Genomic DNA, 25,360 nt, shown 5'->3' with positions numbered 1-25,360 from the left:
TCCTCATTCGCTGCTTTATTGTGTCCTCGTCATTATTTCAACTTGAAATGAAAATAAACTACGTGTGTGTGTGTATATAAAGTTGCAATTTAAAATTTTAATTCATATTAAATAGAAGAACAATAAAAAATGCATTTTGCATTTTTTTTTTGTTTTTTTATTTTTATTGTTTTTTTTTTTTATTTATTTTTACAAACTGGAGTTTACCGCAGTTACATGAAATAAAAGTTAGTTGTAAAGTATGCCATTAGACTGTAAGTTACCGTGAAGTGTACACATGGTAACTAATAGTCCTGGTAATACAACCAACTAACTCCTTTCACATGGTGAAAGGTCTCAGAGAGGTGATTTGACCTCTCCAGTTACTGTTGCTGTCAGCATCGTTTTCAAGGAACAAGGACCAGAAAGGCTTCTCTTTGTTTAACCCTTCTGATGCTGTTTCCGTCTCTCTGGCTGGGCTTTTCACAGAGTCCGCTCCTTGTCTCGGCTGGTCCTCCAGAGTGCTGCTCCGGGCAAAATGGAGCTATGTCCAGACCCACGGATGAACAGCCCACAGCCTCCTCTATGTTCTTGCTTTGACAAGGAACTGCCTCCTCCTTTGGAGTCCTGTTGCTGCCACCTTTGGTTTTTTTTGGAACAAGCACCAGAAAGGCTTTTCTGATTTTGTTTCCATCTCTCTGGCTGGGCTCCTTGAGTCCACTCTTTGTCTCGGCTGTTCCGCCAGAGTGCAGCTCCGGGTCTTCATGACCTGACCTGAGCATCTTGGAGCTTCCTCCAGATCCACGGTTGAACAGCTCACAGCCTCCTCTCTTATTGATCGTTAATGCCAGCGCCTGCCCTGAGTGTAATAAACATTGCATTGGATGTGGTTGAGAGCCCCCTGAAGATTTGTTACAACGCCGCTTTATTGCCTTTTATTGCTGAGAGTTAAAAGCAGCTTGATTTAAAGGCTGCCTGACTGACTCAACAGCAACCTGTTTGTCATCTGAACTGTGCAGAGGAGGACACAGATTTCAGGCACTAATCTGGCTCATAAATATTTCACCATCCCATTTGTTTTTCCAAGCTGGGTCACTGAAAGAAGAGATGGGAAGTCACTTAAAAAAAACACTGGGTTTGTGAAAAGAAGAGTTCAGGCTCTTAGGTTCAATTTGTACAGTAAAATTTATTTAAAAAATAAACATTCACACATTTCATTCCGTGCATTCAACAGCATCAATATCCAATCACATCATCTAAAGCAGCAGTTAAAACAGAGAGCTGTCTCTCTTCACGGTCAGCCTGCTCCTCATAAAACTCAGTATTGCACTTGTCACCCAATCAATCACTCAGATTTTCTTTTCAGTATCTGTTCCTGGCAGTAGTCTTCCTTAAAAACACTCAAACAAAAGGGGCATGTTACCACTATAGTACTGTATGTTCTGTTAGTCACTGTTGCTGCTGCTGCTGTCGTCACCCACCACCATGCTGCTGTACTTTTTCTGCTGCTGCTCCTTAAACGTCTCCTTCACCTTGGCTCTCTTCAGGCCTCCATCCCTGAAAAAAAACGGCAAGACGTGTTAGGATAAACTGATTGTAGTGCAGATCAGTGAACCTCCTGTCAGTGCATGTTCTGACTGTTCCTCTAATTTCAGGCTTGACTTTTGAAGAAGAAAGCACACCTTTGAGAATAACTTAAGAAGCAGTGAGCTTAAGTCTTACCACTGTAGATCTACCAGCCCTCCCTGGTGAGCAATGGCTGATTTCACTCTGTTGGCAAACTGGACAGCATCTTCTCCCTCCTGACATTATTGAATAAACAACAAAATCAGTTAATGTCATATCATGCAAGCTCTCCTAAGTCATCAGATTTACGTAGTTTAACAATATGGTTAGGTGAGAATGGTGAAGTTAAGGTAAAGGGAAATAATAAATCCCTTTGACTGTCCTCTAAAGGGATGGGACATTACACACACCTGCTGATGCATGGCTGGCAGGTACCAGACGTTGCAGACGAGGGCCCAGCTGGTCATCATCATGAGCAGGTAACTGACCATGCTGTACTTGGAGCTGTTCCAAAAGGCGTCTCCAAACTTTGGGTCATACTAAGAGCAGTTCAAACATACACAAAACATGTCCGATGAGGAGCAGAAACACTCAGAAAGGAAAGATGGAGATTGACTGCTGCAAAGGACTGAGCCGTACCTTAATGGCTACTGGATATATAGTTGTTCCGATTTCAAAACTTCCCTTTTTAAACATCATGACAGATGTGTTGTTGACACAGGTTCCTGTGTGATTAAAGAGATGTGTGAGCCAAAGCCACATTAAACATCTGCTCATTTGTCAGCTCGGGGGCCAGACTGCCCACCAGACCCTGAGCTAAAATAACAACACTCACTGAGGCTGGTATGAGTAAAGTAACTCTGTCTTTCCACACTTACCCTCTGGAAATATCAATATGGGAAGCTTCGTCTTGTCTTTCACATGATCCTTCAACCTGTAAGCAACACAATAGGTAATGGAAACCTCTTCCTCGCTGTATAAATATATACATGTCATCTTTTTTTTCATATTTGGGATGAAACATCAAACATCTGGAATGGATACAATGAGAGACTGGAAACCAAACTCCATGAGTCAGTGCTCCATGAAACAAAAAGAGACACATAAACTCTTCGTGTTTTTACTGCCAGGAAAATGCCACCGCAGAGCAGCAACAGAGAGAAAACACACACACACACACAGACAGTGACCAGCCTTATAGGAAGTGGTACCTTTTGGTCACTAGATGGCGATCTTTCATCTCTGCTCTCTCAAACCAGACATGAGGACAGGCCCTTACCATGGCTCTCTGAACAACTCCCATCAGCCCTCCGTGGACCTGACCCACCTGGAAAACGAACCCTGACATGTCAGAGTGATGAACAACACAAATATGTGTTGAATAAAAATGTTAAGCATACCATAGCATAACAACCATCGTTACAGAGAATCACAGTGTCGATAGGTGTGGTGTGATTGGCAACGCAGATTCCTCCTTTTTGGGGTTTGTTTTCCCTGTTTTTGTAAAACAGAAAGTCAGAATCAGTAAGATGAAGCATTGGATTCTTGTTAGACTCAGCTGTTGAGATACCTGTTGTGATAGTGAATAGCAGCAGAAAGTCCCCGAGCACAGATTCTGTAGCACATGACATGGACCCATTCACTGAGCCAGTTTTTGATCCTACAAACAGACAGAAACAGACACATACATGAAGCCAGGAGGTGAAGATGATTACTTTAGAAGTCTTTTGCTTTGTTTTCACCTCCAGTTTGGAAGTAATCCAACCATGGATGTTCCAATTACCAGCCAGCTCAGGCCGATGCAGGCCAGTGTTATCCTGCAGACACAGAGTGCGTTATTTGCAAGCCAAACTAAAAATAAGTTTGTCTCAGCTTAAACACAAAATGATTTTCCCTCAAACAGAGAGCACTTGCAGGGCTCCACCCACCCGAGGTTTGCCTCCACCTTTGAAAGTATTTCTACCTGGAGGGCAGTGCAGGTCTTTGTATCACTACAATGACTTCCTGAATGACTGAAAGACTGCTGAGTTGTGTTGTGCTGTTGTGTACCTGAGTGGGGCAAGAATGCAGTATCTTACAAAGATACCAAGGCCATAGACCAGAGTCAGCCGCAGACTGATGTACTGGAAATCATTGTTGGTGCGAGTCAGTAAGTTCCAGGACAGCAGCTCCTCAGACGAGAACCGCTGGGTCACCTGAATCCACCATCGAAAGAAAATTGAAGTTATACAATGCATGTGATAAACTGTGTAATTATTACTTATAAAGAAATGAATGGACCTCATCCTCTACAATGCTCTCGATTCCTTTTCGAGTGAAATAGAAACAGTCACTAAGTGTAAAATCGCCCCCTACTGGTGGTTTAGGGCGACAGCGTCTGAGCTCCCCTAACTCTTTCTCCATAGAGCCGTTTTCCCTTTGGATGAGACCTGACACACACACAGAGAGAGAGAGAGAGAGAGAGAGAGCACTATCTGAGTAGTTATCTAAAAAAGATAAAACTGCATTGAAGAGACAAATGGAAGACAAAATGATTTGAGTCAACAGAAAGAAATTCAAAGTTCATTCAGGATTGTACTTCTTGAACAGATGTTACATTTTCTCATTTAAAACAAACAAAGCCATTCAGGACATGAACTCCACTGGAAATATGGGAACTTGTGCAGCAAAACAAGCCGCAGATATCACATTACTGCACAGCACATGGCATTCACCTGCTGACGTCAACTATATATGGTAAAAATAACAACTGACACTGCTTCTTATCGGGTCCCTTCAGGTCTTAGAGCAGTTAAGATTCTGCCTCTAATTTATCTGATAACTCAAGGGACAAAGTCCGGAGAGTAACAAACTTATCTGTTTTTAAGCTCTCTGTCTTCATATATTCACACAATGTGCCACTGACACACTCCAGGTTTAAGAGATGACAACATTTTACTGACAAAACCCTGAGCAGCTAAGTGACTGATAAAGAGTTGTGTGATAGGCACAGTTCCCAGGGCGAACTGTCGTAAAAAAGTCCTCAAGCTGAGTCACAGTAACATACAGAGACTTCTCCATGTAGAACAGTAGATGTGGTCTCTATTATGCTAGATACAGCCCTTTAAACAAGCTACAAAATAAGCAACTTTAAAGGTAAATGAATTACTTTTAAAACCAGGCAGTATGGTTGCAACAGGCCTGCCCAGGCTTGTAATAAACTTTGTTATGAAATCCAGTGTTGCAGCAAATCTGTCCCTAAACCATTTCACAATAAATGACATGCCCAAAGCTTAACGTGAATCAATCTATCTATCGGTCTATAGATCTAGATGCAGAGTTTTCTACTCACCATTTGCTGCAGGGGCTTTGGCCGCCTGTTCCTCTGCGTTTGCCTTCTGTATTTTCAGGGTGGCCCACTGTGGAGCAGCACATGTTTACACTCAGTGTCTTAGTGAATTATCTGCATGCATTGAAACACATTCAAAGATTGAAAGTTACCTCTAAGGTTTTTATAAGGATAGTCATGTATGTCTCAGAAATGCCCAATGAGAATCCAAACATGGCTGGGAACATGATGAGGCTGATGATGAGGAACAGCCAGATCTTCATCGCCCAAAGAGCCCCTGCCCAGAAATCCTCCATCTTCACTGTAATAGTCCCTGAAACCAGCAGCAGCCCCCCGTGGCTCAGATGTAGTGTAACCCTGTGTGTGTGTGGAGGCAAACTACTCCTCATTATTTCCTCCACAGTAATACACACAAGAGAGTTAAGCATGCACTACAAACACACCATAAAACACATGCACTCATGCTATCATAAACAAATCAATAACTTATCAAAGCCTCTACTAGAGCTACTCTACATGTCTACCAACAAAACTACAGTACTTCTGTTTGCTCACACCAGGCTGCACCAGCTGAAACGTACCTCTCACACCTCAGTCCATGTCCTTTCTCACTGAGAGGAATACTCAAAGGACTGAGCACACAGAGCAAACACGCCCATTTACTACTAGAGCAAAGTTCACGGTGCTCAACAGCGCCACCCAGTGGTCAGAAGGAGAAGTGAAGAATCGTGGAGACGTGGATGTAGTTTAACTTTCCCTGCCCTCAGAACACCTCGGGATACCTGGAAGAAAACTTGTCAAAGTTCACCTCTGTGGGCTGAAACTTGGAGGAATCTTTCACTTGAACAATTACAGAAACTGACTGCTCCTGTTTTCAAGTGAGGTAATTCTAGGTGTCTAAATATTTTACAAGATACCTTCATGAGTGGAGACAGGAGATGAGGAGGGCCCAGGCAGAGGTGAAGGAGAAGATTGTAGAGGGCAAGGAGAGCTACAGGAGGAAGCTGGAGAGCCAAATTGCCCGGAACAACTTGAGGGAGGTATGGAGTGGCATGCGAACCATCACCGGCCACAATAGGATCTCTGACCAGCTGATGGCTGGAGATCTGCAGGAGGCCAACCAGCTGAACCTGTTTTTCAACAGGTTTGACAGGTTTGATAGTCCACTCCCTGACCACCCTCCCCCTCACCCCTCCTGTGATGCACCATTAACACCTGTCTATAATAACAATGTACCTCCTCCCCCTCCCCCTAACCATACTAACCAGTCTCACACCCCCATTAATAACATCACCCTGCCCCCCTTACCCCACCTTCCATTAACAACCCCCCAGCCTCCCTGCCCCCCTCCCCCATCAGATCTCTCTCTCTGCTCTTCTGTGTCCACAGTTACCATCACCACAGAAGATGTGAGGAGGGAGTTCAGTCGCCTACGACTGGGAAAAGCTGCAGGACCGGACGGACTCAGCCCCAGAGTACTCAGGGACTGCGCCACACAGCTGTGTGGGGTCTTCCAGCACATCTTCTCCCTGAGTCTGAGCCTGATGACCGTCCCTGCCCTGTGGAAGACAACATGCCTTGTTCCTGTGCCCAAGACCAAACACCCAAGCACACACAGCCACTACAGACCAGTTGCTCTGACTTCACATGTGATGAAGTCTCTGGAGAGGCTGGTCCTGAAACACCTGCGTGCTGTTGTGGAACCATCGCTGGACCCCCTGCAGTTTGCTTACCAGCCCCGTATTGGAGTGGAGGACGCCATCATCTACCTGCTGCACAGAGCACACACCTACTTGGAGGTGGCAGGTAACACTGTTAGAATCATGTTCTTTGATTTTTCCAGTGCGTTTAACACCGTGCAGCCTGCCCTTTTGAAGAGGAAGCTCCTGGACATGCAGGTGGAGACCCCACTGGTCACCTGGATCACTAACTATCTTACAGGTCGACCACAATTTGTGAGGCTGAGGAACACCGTCTCGGACACGATAGTGAGCAGCACGGGGGCACCCCAGGGCACGGTACTGTCTCCATTCCTGTTCACACTCTATACATCGGACTTCAGACACTGCTCACAGTCCTGCCACCTGCAGAAGTTCTCGGATGACTCTGCCATTGTGGGCTGTACCAGCAGAGGTCGGGAGGCGGAGTATATGAGTGTGGTGGACAGCTTCGTGGAGTGGTGCGGACAGAACCACCTGCAGCTGAATGTCACAAAGACAAAAGAGCTGGTGGTGGACTTCAGGAAGCACCAGACACTCCCAAACCCGGTCAGCATCAAGGGTACCAACATGGACATTGTGGACAGCTACAAATACCTGGGTGTCCACATTGACCACAAACTGGACTGGTCCACAAACGCAGAGGCAATATACAAGAAAGGGACAGAGTCGCCTGTATCTACTTAGGAGACTCAGGTCCTTTAATGTCTGCCAGACCATGCTGCAGATGTTTTACCACTCTGTGGTCTCCAGCGTCATCTTCTACGCTGTAGTGTTCTGGGGCAGCAGGATGAAGACGGCCGACACCAACAGACTCAACAAGCTCATTAGGAAGGCTGGCTCGGTACTGGGAGTGGAGCTGGAGTCTGTGGTGGAGGTGACGGAGAGGAGGATATATGAGGAAACTCCTCAGTATTCGTAACAACACGTCTCACCCCCTGCATGACACACTGCTATCCTACAGAAGCACATTCAGCCGTAGACTGAGACTACCGAGGAGCAGCACAGAAAACCACAGGAGGTCCTTCCTGCCCGTGGCCATCAGACTGTATAACTCCTCTCCTTTCTGTAGGGAGAAGAGCTAGAGAATCATGTCAGGCATCACTGTCATTCCCTCCACTGGTCTATATTTATGTTTACTTAGCACATTATATCTCCATATTTGTATCCATGTATCATATATTGTGCTCATACTGCGTACTGTACTCTTATTTGGACTCTATTTGCACTCTTACTCTGTACTTAACTGCATTTAATGTAACTTGATACCTCTGGCACAAGAATTTCCTTCGGGATTAATAAAGTTTTATCTTATCTTATCTTATCTCTTATCTTTGGTTGTAGCTTCTTTTAGTTAGTAGACTTCCAGTCTCATTACCAGCCCAGGTGCTATAATGTTGACCTTAAAGTCTTCTAAAGCCTTTAAGGAACCAGTCACTCCAATAAAACGCCTCAGACATGTTACTCGCCACAACACAGGGAAGCCTTAATGAGGAATGTGGCAACAGTCTCTCTGTGTAAAAAAAAAGCCTCTCTCTCTCTCTCTCTCTCTCTCTCTCTCTCTCTCCCACCTAAAACTAACAAAAGGTCCTGATTATTTTCCAGGTTCAGGCATTTCACAGTCTGATGCACATTACTGTAACAGGGGACTTCAGGGGGTCAGTTAGGGTAATGTCTCTGAGAATGATAAGAGGGGCGATTCATTCTGATCCAGAGAGCTTTCTGGAACACTGTCTGGATATTTGGCGAATATGATTAGGCAGTAACATGAATGAATATCTGCCACATGACGGCACAGCCTTAAAAAAATATGCAATCAATTTGATTAACGAGGCCGTTAAGAGAGAAACACAAATGCTCCTGCCAGCAATACAGTGATACATCTTTGTCCACTGTCAATAAATCAGACAAACGAGGCAGTCCTGCGAGTTTACACCAGGTAGACATTCCAGATGTGTAGTAAAACGCAACACAACAGCACACCATTTGTCCAGTCGCTCCATTAAAGCAGTGCTTGTTCTTTCAAGTTGCTTTCTCAACACAAAGAGCTCACAGCTAATACTGCACACTGGTTTTATTGGGTCCTGTTGGACGGGAACACCCAAATGTGACCCATATTAGTGCTGTTATTGTTGGTTTCCCTGCCAGGGGAAGGAGGGGAGGAGAGTCGGGAGATTTTAGGGTCGACTGAGATCAACTCAAAGCTGAAATCCCAAAATGATCTTCACCCTGGTCCAGAACAGATTTCTGGGAAAATCTGTGGGTTCTGTTTAAAGCTAAAGCTCGTATGTGCAGCCAAATAAGTCAATTATATGTTCAGTGGTTCACATTTAAGCCTTTATGAAGCTTCTGAGTCTGTGGTAGGTCTACAGTCATACACAGGCCCAGATAGACAGATAGACATTGATGCTATCTGACTCCACAGACTAATAAGTCTAGTGTGTTGTCTGCCCCATGGACGGAGACAACGCAGGAGGGAATGTGTCATGTCTCAGGAGCCATTTAGTCACACATAAATCTGCTCCAGACATAAACATTAGGAATCTAAATTAACTATATGTGCTGAGGGGGGGTTACATCCAATTTCCTGAAACGTGGCACTCACAGGAAATCTGACTGATGAAGAAAAAAATTGGCACAATTGTCCTTTAATTGAGATTGAGATAAAACTAAAGAATGCATCACGGGTGCTCACAAAATATTGCATTAAGCCATGTAACTGTCACCTATAAGTGACAGATAAGAAATGATATAAACGGTGAGGAGTCGTTTGTGGGTTTTTGTCAATAAAGCTTCAGCAAACATTTTCACTGGAAAATATGTTTCCACGTGTTAGATCAGTGGCGTTATAATGCAGGATTCCTGCATATATTTGCAACTTTAATGGTCCAGGTCATTTTGCAACAGCGTGCTCTTGCGTTAACGACACGTTAGAGACACGTTTCAACACAGATCATTCAAATCAGAGACGCTTCTTCCTCCTCATGCACTCTGGCTCCTGCTGCGCTGCTGCCCCCCCCCCCCCCCCTTCTTCGCTCCCGCGAAGAAAGTAGACACTGGTCCAAAGAACACTCCTCCCCTCCTTCCTCCGCAGAGACGGAGCTTTTTCCCTCTTTAAACCATGATCTGGCTCCCAGTCTTCCTCCTCCTCGGCGCATGCTTCCCCTCTGAGCTGGTTCATGTCATGACACAGCGCAGCGCTTGCAGGCTCGGAGCGGTCCCCTCTAACGCCGCTGGAACTCCAGTGCCGAGGACTCTTTTCCAGCACTTTGCGTTTGGTTGCATGAAATATGCGATGTTCGCAGGAATGCACGGTTCTTTTTCTGCTGCACTTTGTTTTCATTCTGGCAGCAGGCCACGGAGAGCTCTCCGGCGCAGGCAGACTCCTCTCTCTCTTTCCAGGACAAGGTCAGTGCAGGAATGATCATCAGAAGCTGCGTGTCTGTGCATGGCTCATTGGGGTAAAGTGCACATCAACATCACAATGCATGTGTCTAACTCTGTTCTGCAGGTCAGCTGTCCCCCTCAGACCTGTCCATTGTCCACCCGGTGAAAACCAGCGCTGATGGAGAGTTCATCTCCCACTCTTTGTCTCACCGCTTTGTGGCTGATGGGAGGACCAAGCGAGACCTGCACTCCCTCGCTCTGCAAGGACAGGTTTACTACAAGGTCAACTACCAGGGCCGAACTTTAACCTTCAATCTGACTGCAAACAGTCACCTGGTTTCTGATGGCTACATCCTGGAGAGGAGGAACGGCAGTGCCAACAGGACCGAGCACCGTCTCTCTGAAGGGAATTCCTGCCACCTCCTTGGCACCGTGGAAGATTCAGATGTGCAGGGAACTGCTGCCATCAGCACCTGCCACGGGCTGGTAAGGTTAATGTTTTATAACCTCAGTCTCATTCATCAGACCAGATAGTCTTTCTTTAATCAGCCCTGAGGATCATATCTCTGGCAGGATTAAAAAAAGGGGCTGCTATGTGGTTTGGGCATTTATAGGACTGTTTGGCAAACCCCTCCACCTGACAGTGCCCTGTCTGTTAGCTCAACCCTTCAAAGACTTCCTGACACTATTTGCAGAAGGACTGTGCTGCAGACCCGCTGACGGCTGCTGCTGCTTCTACACCAACCATGAGACCCTTTCAGTCCTCTTTGTGTTTCAAAAGATTTCCTCTTTCACTGTCACCCTCACTCATTCATGTATGCATTCATTCACATCACTGCCTGTTTCTGCAGAAGCTTTTGCTTTGTTCTGTGTTAGAAGAGAGCTTCAGTAATCGGCTTTGGCACTTTTTTTATGTGTGGGATCGTAAGGTTTGACAGACGCAAAGACAGGAAATATGACCATTCTTTCTGTTCAGTTTTCTTTATTTAGGCTGTCATGTTTTTAATCATACAGTCTGACTACAAAGGGAGAGGACAGCTGGACAGCAGAAATACAGAGGAGCAGTCCAACATGTGTAGAATATAGGGAAAGGATGTATGCAACATGTGAAGATCTTTACTCAAAATTCACTCAATAGTTTGAAAAACCAACAAAGGAGGAGGAATTTCCCACCTGATGTGTCACTTTAAGTCATGAAGAAAGTTTCTGTGTTCATATTTGATTGTGTCACAGTAGGACACTCCTGCAGGGGCTTGCCTCCTGCCTCTCTTGTATGTTTGTGTTGGTTGTGCTGATGAATTCAGAACAATGAGACTTAACTGACAGCCAGCTCAGCAGCAACATAATTTATATCTGACCCACTTTACATGCTCTCAAGTAATCCTCAGAAGGAAAAAAATGTGTTATGTCACTCTAAATTCCACATTTAGAAATTTTTTTTTCTGCAATCCTGTATGCCCCAGTTTGGCCTTTTCCCTTCCCAAGCTACCAGGGAAACTGTTACGTTCTATTACACTGATTTTCTGTTTAGAGGAAGAAAGTTTATAGCAGCTAAAACCACAAGAGACCACAAAACAGCAAGATTCAGCCAGACAGATGTGAGGAGTGAGATCCTGCCAGCTGCTGTGGAGGTCATTCACCCTCAGGAGACGAGGAGCGGCTGCTTTAAAATATATATTTATGATCATCAATTTGTGGTGAAGAACAGGAAGCATCATATTAATACATGTATTTGCTGCCTTGTGAAAAAGTAGTGGTGAGTTTGATCTGTGAGTTACAGTAATGATAGTGTGATCTGTGATCTGCCTGCAGCTGGCACCGTTCATCAATGACAACAACAGAACAGAAAATCTTCCATTTCTAAAGCCCCAGATATTATGTTATATATTAATTTATGTTGTGTTTAACCAACAAAGATGCTTATTAATATTATCGCACTGAAAGAGAATCAATAAAAAAAGCCCACATGGTAGATGCATCATCATTTCAATCTATTGATTAAAGGCTGCAGATGTTTAGGGAACTAAACATTGTTGGTGTGTTGCCTATAGACTGTAAATAAAGATGGCTGATGTAACATCCCCAAAGTGAGGCCAAAACATCTGGATTGCCCCCCTAGTCGTTGACTGCAGTATAGACCATAGATCAACAAACTTAAGAGTTCTCTTCTAAAGTATTGTGTTCATATGCAATAAGTTATGGTTGTCTTAAAATGGAGTAAATAACATTGCAGTCAGCAGGAGATGAAACCAAGCTACACAAAAACTGGGCTCTGGTTCTCAGGTGGCTTGCTAGCATCAGTTTCTCCGCCCCCACACACACACCTTCCAGGGACATTGGAGAGTACTCTCACTCTTCTCTTTTTTTTTGATGGTTTGTTAGGAAACCATCAAACCCAGTGTTTGATCCCTGAGGCACAACACTAAACAAGAACATGCAAGTTCAGACCTATTATATTGGTATTTTCCTCGCCTAAATGAATGCGTCTTTGCTCTGTTAAAAAATGGTAATAATGTCTTTGACCTCTGACCTCACAGGCAGAAGTTATCATGTGATGAAAAACCTGTGACCATTAAGTTCAGTGAAACCTGTAATTATCAAGAACAAGAACACATGCACATTTGTTTGCTAGAAAATTGTTGTGATTAATCATATTGCGGTAATGAGCACCATCAGCCCCCGCCCCTCCTGGTGTCCCACTAATCACTACAGAGGCCACAGGCTGTGTAACAGCGGAGACTTTATTTCAAGCCCAGTTGGCCAGGACTCCAAAAAGCCACAGAAGCAGGAAACAGAGGTAAAGCAGTTCCACATGGCTGATGTATTTAGAACACAGACCTGTGTTATGGTAACCTCCCCTGGCTCTGGCACCTCACGCCCAAACGACATGCTTCCTCTAGGTCAGAGGAGTTGGGGGGAGGAGGAGAGTGGCAGGAGGTGGCAGAGGGAAAGTGCAGTGTGTGTGTGCTCCAGTTTGAGGCTGTTTCAGTGTGTAGGGCGTTCAGAAGTCACAGCTGACACTGTGCCAGAATAATTTTATGTTAAAATAGAAAACAAAGTTGGTATCCTTTCAAGTTGCCTTTGTTTGTACAGCAGAGAGATCACTCAGGATCTGTACATGGTAATTTAAGGATCACCAGTAACACCATAACCACACTGTACAAGCAAAGCTGCACAGGCTGTGTTGCACAGTAGGGCTGCATTCGGTATGCACATCATACACATCATGCAGAGCCGTGGTCTGAGTGTTTGGATGGGCCTCTCTGAAGCATTCCTTCCTGGTTGATCTGCACTCCACCACCTGCCCTTTGTCTGCCGGGACTCACTTTAAGTTTAACAGTCTGGAATACATGCAGGAGCTGACGGGACAGTGTCATAACTCAGAGAATACCAAACATATCAGTGTATTCATACAACATGTATATTGTTTTGGAGTGAAATCAGCTGAGCCTTCTCTGCACAGGGCTTCTGGGAAGTGTTCCCAGCTGACCACAGATATATCAGCCTGCATGCTTTGCAGATGAGCCCACCACAACTCTGGGAGATCTGGCTGAAGTCCACACACTGAGTCAGTGATCGAGAGCACAAAAAAAAAAAAACACCCAACTTCCATCATATACAGAGGACAGTTGTTTGGCTTTTGCAATATTTCTGTTGTTGTGGTGGGAGGGAAAAAAAACAATCCTGAGCAGCTAAGCTTTTTAAGCCTTTAAATGTCTGTTCTACTATCTTGTTTTAGAAGTTTGACTCCTAACAGGTGGAGTAACACAGTCTGTCCAGAGGGACCACAGATATGTACTTTCTGAACTCCCTGAATGGAGCAATGCAATCAGAGTTCTGCAGACTGCTGAATGAGTGGGCTTGGCCAATGTTTTTTTTTCTTTCCTGAGAAACATATGTAAAACTTGTTAGGATGACCCAGAAAGCTGAGCGGGACAGTAAACAGCGGGGTAGACCTCTTAAACCAACACTAGTCAAAAACTGCATGGCCTGGTTTTTCACATCTGCGTCTAGCTTCTCAAACAAAAACATAGAGTAGAAGAAATCAGCTGCATCGATCATACTCTGAGAGTTCTTTATTTTATTATTTATGCACATGCAAGCAATAAAACATTTGTTCAACTTTACATCTGTTCATGAAAGGAACATGCATTTCTGTCTTGTAAGTTGGTTTAGTGAATGAGGTGTGGGTTTACTTCTGGAACAGTCTGGACATGTTTTGACTTCACACACAAAACCAACACACAAACGCACAAACACGTTAATGGAGACAAACTGCAGCATTCCTTATGCATGTGTTTACAAGAATAAGTCATAAATGTGCTTCTTATAAGCGTTTCCATTCCATTTGCATATTGTGTGTGTGTGTGTGTGTTTTAAGCTAGCATTTGTGTTATTCTGCATGTGTGTGTGTGTGTGTTCATCAGCAGACCTCACTGATCAGCAAGTGAATAGCCTGCACCAGTAAGAACATGCAGGGCATACTTAGGAAGAAGTTGTTGTATTGTGGTTGCAGCAGACAGAGAATGTGCCTGAGGGAAGGAGAAAGGTTCGTATTCAAAAAAAAAAACTGTTGACTAATGACAGATTCCACCCAGATGGAAATTACTGCGAGGTTTTCAGCAGGCTTTAAAGGGCAGCGTCTACCCTCTCACCTTTTTCAGTCTGGGAATTACTGAAACGCCACATTTTTAGGTGATTTGTTGTGTCACGTGCATGTTAGGCTTTTCACAGAGAGATTTAAAGCTGCATTAAGAGCGATTAGATGAGAAAAGTCTTCACAGAACACGTTGTAGATTTGTTTAAAATGTCTGTATTAACAGTTGATTTCTTTTCCCCTCAGAGAGGCTTCTTCTCCCTGCCGGAGGGCCACTATTTTATTGAACCTACCCAGAAGTCTTCTAATGAACCTGCAGGGACTCCAGAGCCTCATGTTGTCTATCCAAGAGTTACTACAGAAAATGGTAGAAAAAAACGCAGCACAGAGTCGAAGGAGACACCCAGCCCCTGTGGAGTGCGAGGTGTGTATCTGAATGTGTGCATATGTGGGAGTGTATGGTGCTGCAGGTGTTCGGATACTGTCTGTGTCAAGCAAGGATAAACCACCAGTGTCTTTTTCCATTATCTACGCTGTAGATGCTCCAGTTGACTCGCTCCAGGTGGAGAGGGAAAGGGAGGAATGGGAGAGGGAGCAGCAGAGCGGGGAGGATCAGGCCCAATCACGCTCGCAGCGCTCAGTCAGCAGAGAGCGGTGGGTGGAGACTATGGTGGTGGCTGACTCCAAACTCATCGAATACCACGGCAGCGATAATGTGGAGTCCTACATCTTTACTATTATGAACATGGTGAGTGTTCTAAATGTACTTTTCATTTAACCCTTTTACACTTTAAAGTTTCTGCTACTTGCATGTATGTTGGCAGGTGGCTGGGATCTTTCATGATGCCAGTATTGGAAATGCCATCCATGTCATCTTAGTCCGCCTCATTCTGCTGCAAGGGGAAGAGGTAACACTCATCAAACAATGTCCTCTAAAGGTTTTTATTACAGTTCCCTCAATCGATAGATAAAAGTGTAGATAAATGAGACTTTGATTGATTTTTGTTGCAGAAAGGGTTGAAGATCGTTCACCATGCAGACACAACTCTGAGCAGTTTCTGTGTCTGGCAGAAGAACTTGAACCCGCAGAGTGACACTCACCCAGCTCATCATGACGTGGCCGTGCTGGTCACAAGGCCGGTGACACACAAACGTGCATGTTTGCATTTGCAAATGAAACATTTGCCAGTCTCTGTTAGGCTGGAAGTGTGGTGTAAGTTTGAATTTTGCTTTTGTTTCTTCTTCACCAGGAAGGACATCTGTGCAGGAATGAACCATCCCTGTGAGACCCTCGGTCTGTCTCATCTCTCTGGGATGTGTCAGCCCCACCGCAGCTGCAACATCAATGAGGATTCAGGACTACCTGTCGCCTTCACCATCGCTCATGAAATGGGCCATAGGTCTGTGCGTGTCTGTGTGAGTCTGTTTGTGTGTATTTGTTATTGTGATAGAATTTCACAACAAAGGGCTACACGACAAAAGAAGCAGCTTGTTCCCATGATCAGATACTATAGAGGATATATACATGTACAGCTGTGTCATATAATATCACACCATGAGCTCATCGGCTTATTATTGAATCGACTATGTGCAAGTAATAATATCTAGAATCCAGACACAAAGACAAAGATACACGAGAAGCCAGTTGTATTGAGTTGATGGATTTGTTTTCAGCTGCAGACTGTAGTCAGAGAAGAAGTTTATGGTAGCACATCATTTAGCGACAGACTACTGAACAAAAGTAAGCACACAGAAGTACGAACAGAGGTGCAGGCAAATGCTTGGGGTCCCGAGCCAACCAGGGCTACGGAGCACCAACTAACTTTAGACCACAGCAGTGCCGATGTTCACAATGTAAAACAGTTCACAATGACAGGGCCTTTCCACTCCCACCTGCTGTTGCAAGTGTTATTCCTTTCTAATGACAATGAAGGCCACAGAGAATGAAGAAATAGTTTGTTGGTGTGATTAGTGTGATTAGCCTTGGCAGGCTCATGTGGCACCTCAGAGTGTGGACAGAAACAGCTTTAATTTCAAATTATACAACACTACATCGTCCTTCCTGGCTTTTCAAATCTTTACAAATAGCCTGCTGTTTAATAAGTTTTAGTGACGTAGGGCCCCATGAGGCACTGCACAGCCATTTTGATAAAGCTTATCAAAAGAGGAGCAGCAGCAGAGCCTAAGAACAAACCATCTGCCTAGAAATTGTTCAAGAAGCTTCTGATATTCCAGACAGAAAAAAATTACTTTACTAGTTAAAGTGAATCGCTAGGAAAGAGCTAAAGGCCTCCGCCATGACAGCCAGAGCACATTAGTCATGTGGTTACGTCAAACACTTGTAACTGTAACGATAAATCAGAAATGGTAATGTTGATTGTGTTTGAACGCAGCTTTGGGATTCATCACGACGGCCAGGGGAACGACTGCGAGCTGGAAGGGAGGCACCCATTCATCATGTCCAGACAGCTGATGTACGACAGCTCCCCTCTTACCTGGTCTTCCTGCTCCAAAGAGTACATCACACGCTTCCTCGAGTAAGACTCTGTCACCTGTTTTATTTTTTTTCTTTAGGAGGAACACAGTCATAGTCATTGATCGCGAAATCTCTGTAAAAATGGGAGTGAATCCAAAATCCCAGAAAAACACCTGGATTAGGATGGATTACGCTGATGAAACACAGTGGGTGTAAGGTGTGTTGGAAACTAAGGCAGGAAAGCACTGACATGTTTGTTTTTAAAGATATGCAAAGAACAGAAGTACATGTTGACATTTAGAACAGTTCATTTGAAGCCAGGAAATCATCAGAGGACAGCTTCCCTTGTACAAATATCTGCCTTGACTCTCATTATTTAAAATGTGTGTCAGTTGATGGATTCAAGAATTCCATAGAGTTTCACCAGCTGCTGCAAAGTCAGAGGTCAGAGCTCATATTTGTTGAGCTTGGGAAGGTTTTATCATTACAATAGTTGCCTCTTAGTAATTTTATGAGGTTTGTGTGTTTTCCCATCAGGCTTTTTAATTTAACACAAGGCTCAGAGAGTGAGCAGCCTGCTCACTGGCATGTTGACATGGGAAGTCTCCTCTTTATCTCTTTCTAAAGGTCACAGTCCGTATCTCATCTTTGTTTATCTGTCCTAGTCGCGGTTGGGGTTTCTGTCTGGACGACCGCCCATCCAAGAGGGATCTAACCACCCCATTGGCTCGCCTCGGTGTCCGCTACACCACGCACCACCAGTGCCAACTCCAGTACGGCCAAAATGCAACCTTCTGCCCTGAGGTTGATGTGAGTATCATGCCTCAGCTGAACATGAAAAGAGTAGCCTCACTTTTAATGTTTTTTTTTGTGTTCCTTTCAGAACGTTTGCCAGATTCTTTGGTGTTCAGTGAACGGCTCCTGTCGCTCCAAACTGGACTCACCTATAGATGGTACTCGTTGTGGACCAGAGAAGGTGAGTTGGCTTGAATTCGGGACGGTGCTTATTATTTGAGTGTTCTCACTGTTATTTTTTTGCTCATGCAGTGGTGCATCTCCGGGGAGTGTGTGATTGTGGGTAAACTCCCAGAGACGGTGAATGGAGGATGGGGACAGTGGAGCACGTGGTCTTACTGCTCCAGGACCTGTGGGACCGGAGTTCAGTCAGCAGAGAGGGAATGTAACAACCCCAAGTAAGGCATATATCCTTCACACTGCATCACTCGTTTTTGGTTTCACTGTGGGTTCAATGTGATGATAAAATCTTAAATTCTCTCAGACCAGAGTTTGGGGGCAAGTACTGCACAGGCGAGAGGAAGCGATACCGCACCTGTAACACGAAGCCCTGCCAGATTGATAAACCAACCTTTCGAGAGATGCTGTGCAGTGAGTTTGACACCGTGCCTTACCACAATGAGCTCTACCAGTGGACTCCTGTGGCTAACCCATGTAAGTGGTTACAACTTCACACACACAAGGGTAGCACAGATATGATTAGAAGGTGTAAGTGTATATGTCAGCCAACAGGGGGCAGCATTTACACTTAAAAGCTCTCCCAACAAGCAGACCTTGAGACCTTGAATATTTCACTGCACTACTTAAGATTCTGTTGTGTTTTTGTGTAATTTTGAATATACAAATAAACTCGTCTGCAACTATACATACAAAATCAACATAATTTTACTGGATTCATGAGATGATTTTCTGCATAAAACAGTCAGAAAACAACATAGAATTCTCATCATCAGGTCTCATTGGATTTAATAGCAGTCGTCTTTTCTCAACCATCATTAGTAAATCCGTGTGAGCTGCACTGTCGGCCAGTCAACGAGCATTTTTCTGAGAAGATGCTGGAAGCTGTGACGGATGGAACGCCGTGCTTCATGAACAACAAGTCCAGGAACATCTGCGTCAACGGAGTGTGCAAGGTAGTGTGGCTGGGTAAGAGATGTGTAATAAAGACCGAGGGAGGGGATTAGAGTGGATCAAAAAAAGAAAATCCCCGATACTGTCATGTCCTTTAATTATAGTTTTATGTGTCTTGCATGTGTTATCTGTAGGAGGTGGGCTGCGACTACGGCATTGACTCGAACGCAGTGGAGGATCGCTGTGGTGTCTGTTTGGGCGACGGCACGAGCTGTGAGACTGTTTATAAGTCGTTTGATGATGAAGAGGGATTTGGTGAGTGCAACAACACACCATGTGACCAGCTGGAAACAAATTGAATTATCTCATAACATAAGAAATCATACAATTATGAGATTGTAGTAACACAAAACAGACAAGCTATTAATGAGGGAAACACTTTGATGTAGCCACCAAAAGAGTGTGAAAAAACACAGAAATCGATTTTATGTCTACAGGCGGAAAAAGTCATTTCAGGACACTTCATTAGCATTACGCCATTGTGTTGTTTCTTTGTTGTCATGGTATCCATCATGCTCACAATGTGCAGCTGTTTGTCCTGCTGCACTTGGCTGGTGTGGTGTGTGTGTGTGTGCAGGCCCTCTTGTTTGCATAGTCTTTGGCTGCTTTTTACTGTGCTTGGAAAAGTGTAACTCACTCGCTAGATCAACATACCATGAAGACAGATTCATAAAGAAAGAGGCTCTAAAACAATAAAAACTCCACTGCTTGCCTGCTTTCTCCCCTCTTTCTGTTTGCCCTGCATAGCATCCTTTCCAGATAACCAGCCCAGATGTGTAAGACTTCAAAAGACTGAGACCAAGGGCAAACCTCCCCCACCTTTCACAAACACAGAAACACACACACCTTCCCACAAACATCATTAAACTCCAGAGACCCACTCATTGCTGCTTTCGTCCTCCCCCATCCAGTCCTCCCACCCCTCCCTCATCCACACACAATAAAAAACAGAGACAGGGCAGTGCCCCCCACGCTGAATTCGCACACGTACAGTCACGCACACATACATGCCATCCACCCCCGCCGACTGAGCCCACCCTCTATTAAAGATCAGAGAGAAGCTGTCTGGTAGTCTGGATGTGAGTGTGGCAGCAGCCATGGTGGGCCATCCATTACCTCTGTGTGACTCCCCGACTCTCCCAGGGTACATGGACGTGGGAGTGATACCTGAGGGGGCCCGGGACATCCTGGTAAAGGAAGTGGAGGAGGCAGGTAACTTCCTGGCTCTGAGGAGCGCCGAATCAGAGGACTACTTTCTCAACGGGAACTACATTATCCAGTGGAACGGGGAGTATGAGGCCGGAGGGACAACGTTCTTCTATGAACGCAGCGGGAACATGGAGAACCTCACCGCTCCTGGACCCACCAAACAGCCTGTCATACTTCAGGTAGACCAACAAAAATTTTGAAGCAGCTGTACACCTGGAAAAACAGCTGATGATACTGTGATGATAATTACAGCAGTTCATGTGTCTGTCTAGTTGTTGTTTCAGGAGAGGAATCCAGGTATTAAATACGAGTACAGCATCAAGAAGACCAAAGAGACACAAAACGAGGTGACAGAACCGATTTACAGCTGGAGGCATGGGGCGTGGACTGACTGCAGCACTACTTGTGGCTTAGGTTGGTGTCCAAATTTATTAATATATATATATATATATATATATATATATATATATATATATATATATATATATATATATATATATATATACATTTTTTAAATATACTCATAGATTCATGACATTGGTTGTCACTTGGTGTGTCTTAGGTGAGCAGCACCAGCCTGCGCTCTGTTTTGAGGTGGACATGGGTGTAGTGGATGAATCTCTGTGTGACCCAGAGAGCCGCCTAGAAGACAGACACAGGAAGTGCAAGAATATGGACTGCCCTGCTCGGTGTGTATTTGTGTATTTTATAAATTGGCTTTAGTTGATAGATCAGATTTATAATCACAATTTTTCATTTTTTCTTGAGATGAAAGTTCTAAAAGGTCATTTTTTGCAAACTGCAGGTAAACAAAATGGCAAAATTGCTTTTTATAATATTATGGAAGTCCAAAAACACATTTTTTTCTAAGAAATAAATTGTTTACTAAGGTAAAACTAAGGTAAAATATTATCTATATGATGGCAACATGGATTGCTTCTGGCTTCTTCCCCTTGTTTTCCCGTCCAGGTGGTGGGTTGGAGGTTGGCAGCAGTGTACAGCCACCTGCGGATCAGACGGGCTGAGGAAGCGAACGGTCCTCTGTGTCCGCACAGTTTCAGGAGAGGAAAGAGTGCTCCACCCTGTGGAATGCAAGCATCTCCCTAAACCAAAACCTGTGGTGCCGTGCAACAGAGATGTACCCTGTGGACAGGAGTGGGCTGTCAGCACCTGGGAAGAAGTAAGATCTGATTTTTATTTTCTTTGTTCTGCCTGACCTCAGACTTACAGATCACAGGCTTTCATCACATGCATATCCCCCACCATAATGCCTTCCTTTATTGCTGAGGTAATGCATCCTGTGTGTTCTTTTTTTTTTTTTGCAGTGCCCTGTCACGTGTGGAGGAGGTGTTCGCTCGCGTACAGTCACATGTGCACTGGCACCCCAAAAGACCTGTGACCTCTCAACCAAACCTCGCTCCAGATCGCTTTGTGCCCTGCAGAGCTGCCCCAAATCAAGTCTCCGTAGGCAACCAGGGGCTCCACCTAAATACCGCCGCGTTTACCCGCCCAAGACCAACTCCACTATGCACCCTAGATCAACAACTCCAATGAGCACCACAGCCACAGCTGCCCCTACAGCTGCTGTCACTGTGAGGAGGAAAGCAAGCACCACAGAAACGACAACTGCTTTCATCCCTACCACCACATCCCCTTCAACCTCTATGACCACAGTCATAGATGCAGACAATTATGAGTTTAATAAAATGGTGAGTAAAAAGGAGGATGAGACTAAATCCAGTTCTGTGGAAAAGGACGAGCAGGAGGAAGTAGAGGAGGGCAGTACTCCCAATGTGGTGATGTACACTCCAGGGTATGATTATGTTGTGGAGGACAGGACAACAGAAGAGGAGACGATTATCGACCTGGATGTTACCACGGCGACATTACACAAATCAACCACACCAACAAGACATTTACTCATCACACCCACTGCACAAACCAGTCCACTCACCATGCCAACCACAACTACTACCTACCCGAGCCCACACACCAGTACTGAAACATGGGCAAAGACCACTCACTACTTATCAAACCCTCACACCACCTCACGTGTCAGTCCGCCCCGCAACTGGACACCCCGGGTTCCCCTGACCACCCCTGTGTACAAGAAAACTGGACCCCACACCGAACAAACTCCTTCTACAACTGCAAGAAAGCCCTTAACCACTGCAGCTTCACCTCAGCCCACAGTGAAGATTATTAAGCCGAAAAAGTCTGCTGTGACCCCCAAGAAAAACAGCTCTGTTTCTCGGGCAAAAAAACCCTCTTCCAGGTCAAAAGGTGGTCGCTCAAAGGGCCAAAACCACCAACCAGGAGGTTCCAGGAGCACCACTAACCAAAACAACCTGATGGCCCAAGAGCCGGTTAGCATGGATGCATTCTGGATTGTAGGAAACTGGAGCGAGGTACTCTAATCACTTTAATGCTAACCATTTTTAAATCACTTTAATCTGAATGCACACCTGCCTCTGCAGTGTTCAACAACATGTGGACTTGGAGCAATATGGAGGGCAGTCATGTGCAGTTCTGAGAATGACGAGGACTGTGCCAAGATGAAGAGACCTGAGCCTGCACGAACATGTCACCTGCAGCCGTGTGCCATCTGGCAGAGCGGCAGCTGGAGCAAGGTGAGTAACGTTAGATTTCCTGCAGTCACTGAATCTGATAATTACACTTATTACTTGTTAATTACACTTAATACTTAATTATAATTCCAAGTATTGCCTCTCACTTTTCCAGATGACGCAGTGGGCTTGTTTTTTTTTTTGGTAGGCTCTCAGAAGACAGATTTTTACTAAGCTTTGTCATATCCTCCACAGTGTCCAGACACCTGTCCGCTGGTGGGAAGGAGGTACCGTGATGTCCAGTGTGTCGATTCTCAGAGCAAACGCCCGCTCAGACCTTTCCACTGCCAAGCTGTGTCCAGCAGACCCATCAGCAGCTTGACATGCCCCCACAAGCCCTGCATGACCTGGAGCGTATCCCCCTGGGGACCGGTAAAGAGCCTAGCATCCTCAAATCTGTATTCTTCTACACAGTGTGGACATTGAGATATGATATGAGTTAGAGGGTTCTTACAGATTTTGCTCCATTCTCGACCTCTTTATATCTGTCTCAGTGCTCCGGCAGCTGTGGTGAGGGTGTCATGGAGCGGCTGGTGTACTGCCCCGAGCCCCATCGCTGTAGCACCACACTGAGGCCAAACAGCACAGAGCTGTGCAGCTTAAAGCCATGTTCTTACTGGAAGACTGAGGACTGGGAGGAGGTCAGTCCCATGTTGCTTTGATAAATAATTAGATTTATATGCAGCCTTGATTAAAAGTGTATTTTTTGTGTGTTCTGAATTTGTAGTGCTCTGTGAGTTGTGGTGGGGGTCAGCAGGAGCGTGCAGTCCACTGTGTTAGTGAGCAGGATTTGGCCATAATGCCAAACAGCCTCTGTGAGAAGATTTCCAAACCAGAAACACTCAGGAAGTGCAATATGCAGGAATGCAAGACAAACACAGGTTTGTATACGCGGATTTAAAACGCCGATTCACCAAACACACATGCAATTTAAATGACTTTACAGCCTCGATTTTATCAGTGGTGACGTATTTGCTATCTATATTACATATCTGCCTGCCTGTTTACAGATGTGTTTGACCTCCTCCTCCTCCTCTTCCTCCTGCTTCTTTTGCAGGTCCAGTTTGCAGGAAGAACACCATGTCTTCTCGCTTCTGTGACAAGCTGAAGCTGTTGGGTCGCTGCTTGCTCAGGTCGGTCCAAAGACAGTGTTGTGTCACCTGTGGGCCGTAGGTAGAGCTGGATACTGGTGTAAAACCTGCGCCATAATATATATATATATATATATATATATATATATATATATATATATATATATATATATATATATATGTATAGACTGACAAGCCAAAGTACTAATGATCACTTCCAAAAGCACAAACAAGCCTGGGTCGATGAGGATTTTATTTTTTTAGTCACCTATTGTAACTTTTCCAATGAAATATTTGTCATCAAAATGTGTTCACTGTCAAGAAACACTGACAACATCATGATTGAAATGTTATTTTGCTGAATTTAACAGGCCAGTTTCTGATGTTTAAGGAGCTCTTCTATGACTTTACATTAGATACATTAGATACTATCACAAGAAGAACAGACGATGACCTACTGTACATGTCTGGGTGCTTTTATAGTAAATGAGGTGCTAATGGTTCACAGCTCAGCAGCCAGCTTACCAACCTTATATTTCTGGTACAAACAGAATGTAAATACAATTTTTATAAGACCTCTTTTTTTTTTGTTTTACTTATAAATGTTGCTTTGTTTTCTACCTGAATTTGTCCTCAGAGCTGGCATTGTGTTTACTGTGTTTATCCTCAGTACATTTTTTTTAAACTAAAAGCTGTAGAATCTTCACCATTCTGCAGTCCAACCTGTGGTGCTCCTCGTCTGGTTTGAGATTTATCAATGAGAAAGAGGTGTTGCAGGTCATCCCTCTCAGGTAAAGATGGCCGCCGTGTGGTTGTGTAAAATGTTGTCACCTCGACTGATTTGTCCTTTGCTTGGCTACATCATTAAATGTGATTATGCTTTGAAATAATAAATAATATTTTGAATGATTTGGAATCCAGCATCCTGTTTTTAAACCAAGAATGTCCTGGTATTAAATTAAAGGTGGTTATTAAAAGCCAAAGCTTAAATAAACAAAGTAATAACAGAGTGATTCAGATCATATCTATGTATGTTGCACCATGGTCTCCTGCTTTGTGACCTTTCGTGTCAAGAAGGTCATTCTCGCCTCTGAGTGCTACATGCTGCTGGATGTGTAACGCCCGAATCAGCAGCACCACCGAGCTCCGTTTCAGGGATCGGGTTCAGCTGGCCCAGATTTCTCAGGCTCTGCTGTGCCAGATAACTTGACACGAACGGACGTCGCACTGCTCGCTCACCCTCCTGCTGTCATTCAAGCCAGAGACCATGGGTTAGTCAGCAGTAATGGAAGGAGTAACGTAATACTCTGTCAATGTGGAGGATTGTGTCCTTAAAGCCAGCAGCTTGTGCGTGTGCGTGATGCGTTTGTGTTGTTATCATGACGACGCAAACAGCATCCAGTTGTATTACCTAACGGCATCACTCATCCTGTTATGTCACTGTGTGTTGCTTAAT

At 44.6% G+C, this 25,360-nt stretch overlaps 2 protein-coding genes across 3 annotated transcripts; one reads left to right on the top strand and one right to left on the bottom strand.

Annotated features, from left to right (window-relative positions):
• Positions 1-1,145: 1,145 nt before the first annotated feature.
• Positions 1,146-5,553, bottom strand: agpat9l (1-acylglycerol-3-phosphate O-acyltransferase 9, like). Of its 2 annotated transcripts, none has more exons than XM_028413489.1 (14): positions 5,455-5,553; positions 5,026-5,230; positions 4,877-4,943; positions 3,826-3,974; positions 3,595-3,740; positions 3,288-3,362; positions 3,116-3,205; positions 2,946-3,039; positions 2,757-2,872; positions 2,424-2,479; positions 2,185-2,270; positions 1,956-2,084; positions 1,702-1,781; positions 1,146-1,536 (listed from the first exon to the last, which is right to left on the bottom strand). In XM_028413489.1, the coding sequence occupies exons 2-14, from the start codon at positions 5,167-5,169 to the stop codon at positions 1,425-1,427; spliced, it is 1,344 nt and encodes a 447-aa protein (XP_028269290.1). In that variant the 5' UTR covers positions 5,170-5,230; positions 5,455-5,553; the 3' UTR covers positions 1,146-1,424. The 2 variants fall into 2 exon arrangements, with proteins under 2 accessions (XP_028269290.1, XP_028269291.1); XM_028413490.1 differs by having other exon boundaries at positions 5,026-5,251; positions 5,455-5,500.
• A 4,328-nt stretch (positions 5,554-9,881) lies between these two features.
• LOC114441198 (A disintegrin and metalloproteinase with thrombospondin motifs 12-like) lies at positions 9,882-24,813 on the top strand. Its single transcript, XM_028413999.1, has 24 exons — positions 9,882-9,999; positions 10,103-10,464; positions 14,822-14,999; positions 15,115-15,323; positions 15,400-15,483; positions 15,587-15,711; positions 15,826-15,975; positions 16,969-17,112; positions 17,717-17,861; positions 17,935-18,027; positions 18,099-18,244; positions 18,331-18,500; positions 18,846-18,979; positions 19,112-19,232; positions 20,121-20,365; positions 20,459-20,600; positions 20,749-20,875; positions 21,156-21,366; positions 21,512-22,594; positions 22,664-22,816; positions 23,009-23,185; positions 23,308-23,454; positions 23,541-23,694; positions 23,871-24,813. The coding sequence occupies exons 1-24, from the start codon at positions 9,882-9,884 to the stop codon at positions 23,984-23,986; spliced, it is 4,734 nt and encodes a 1,577-aa protein (XP_028269800.1). The 3' UTR covers positions 23,987-24,813.
• Positions 24,814-25,360: the final 547 nt, after the last annotated feature.

This window comes from Parambassis ranga, chromosome 9, assembly GCF_900634625.1.
Source record: "Parambassis ranga chromosome 9, fParRan2.1, whole genome shotgun sequence".
Taxonomy (NCBI): Eukaryota; Metazoa; Chordata; class Actinopteri; family Ambassidae; genus Parambassis; species Parambassis ranga.
Note: the sequence above shows the minus strand (reverse complement) of the source record. Positions and strands in the feature narration are given on the sequence as shown.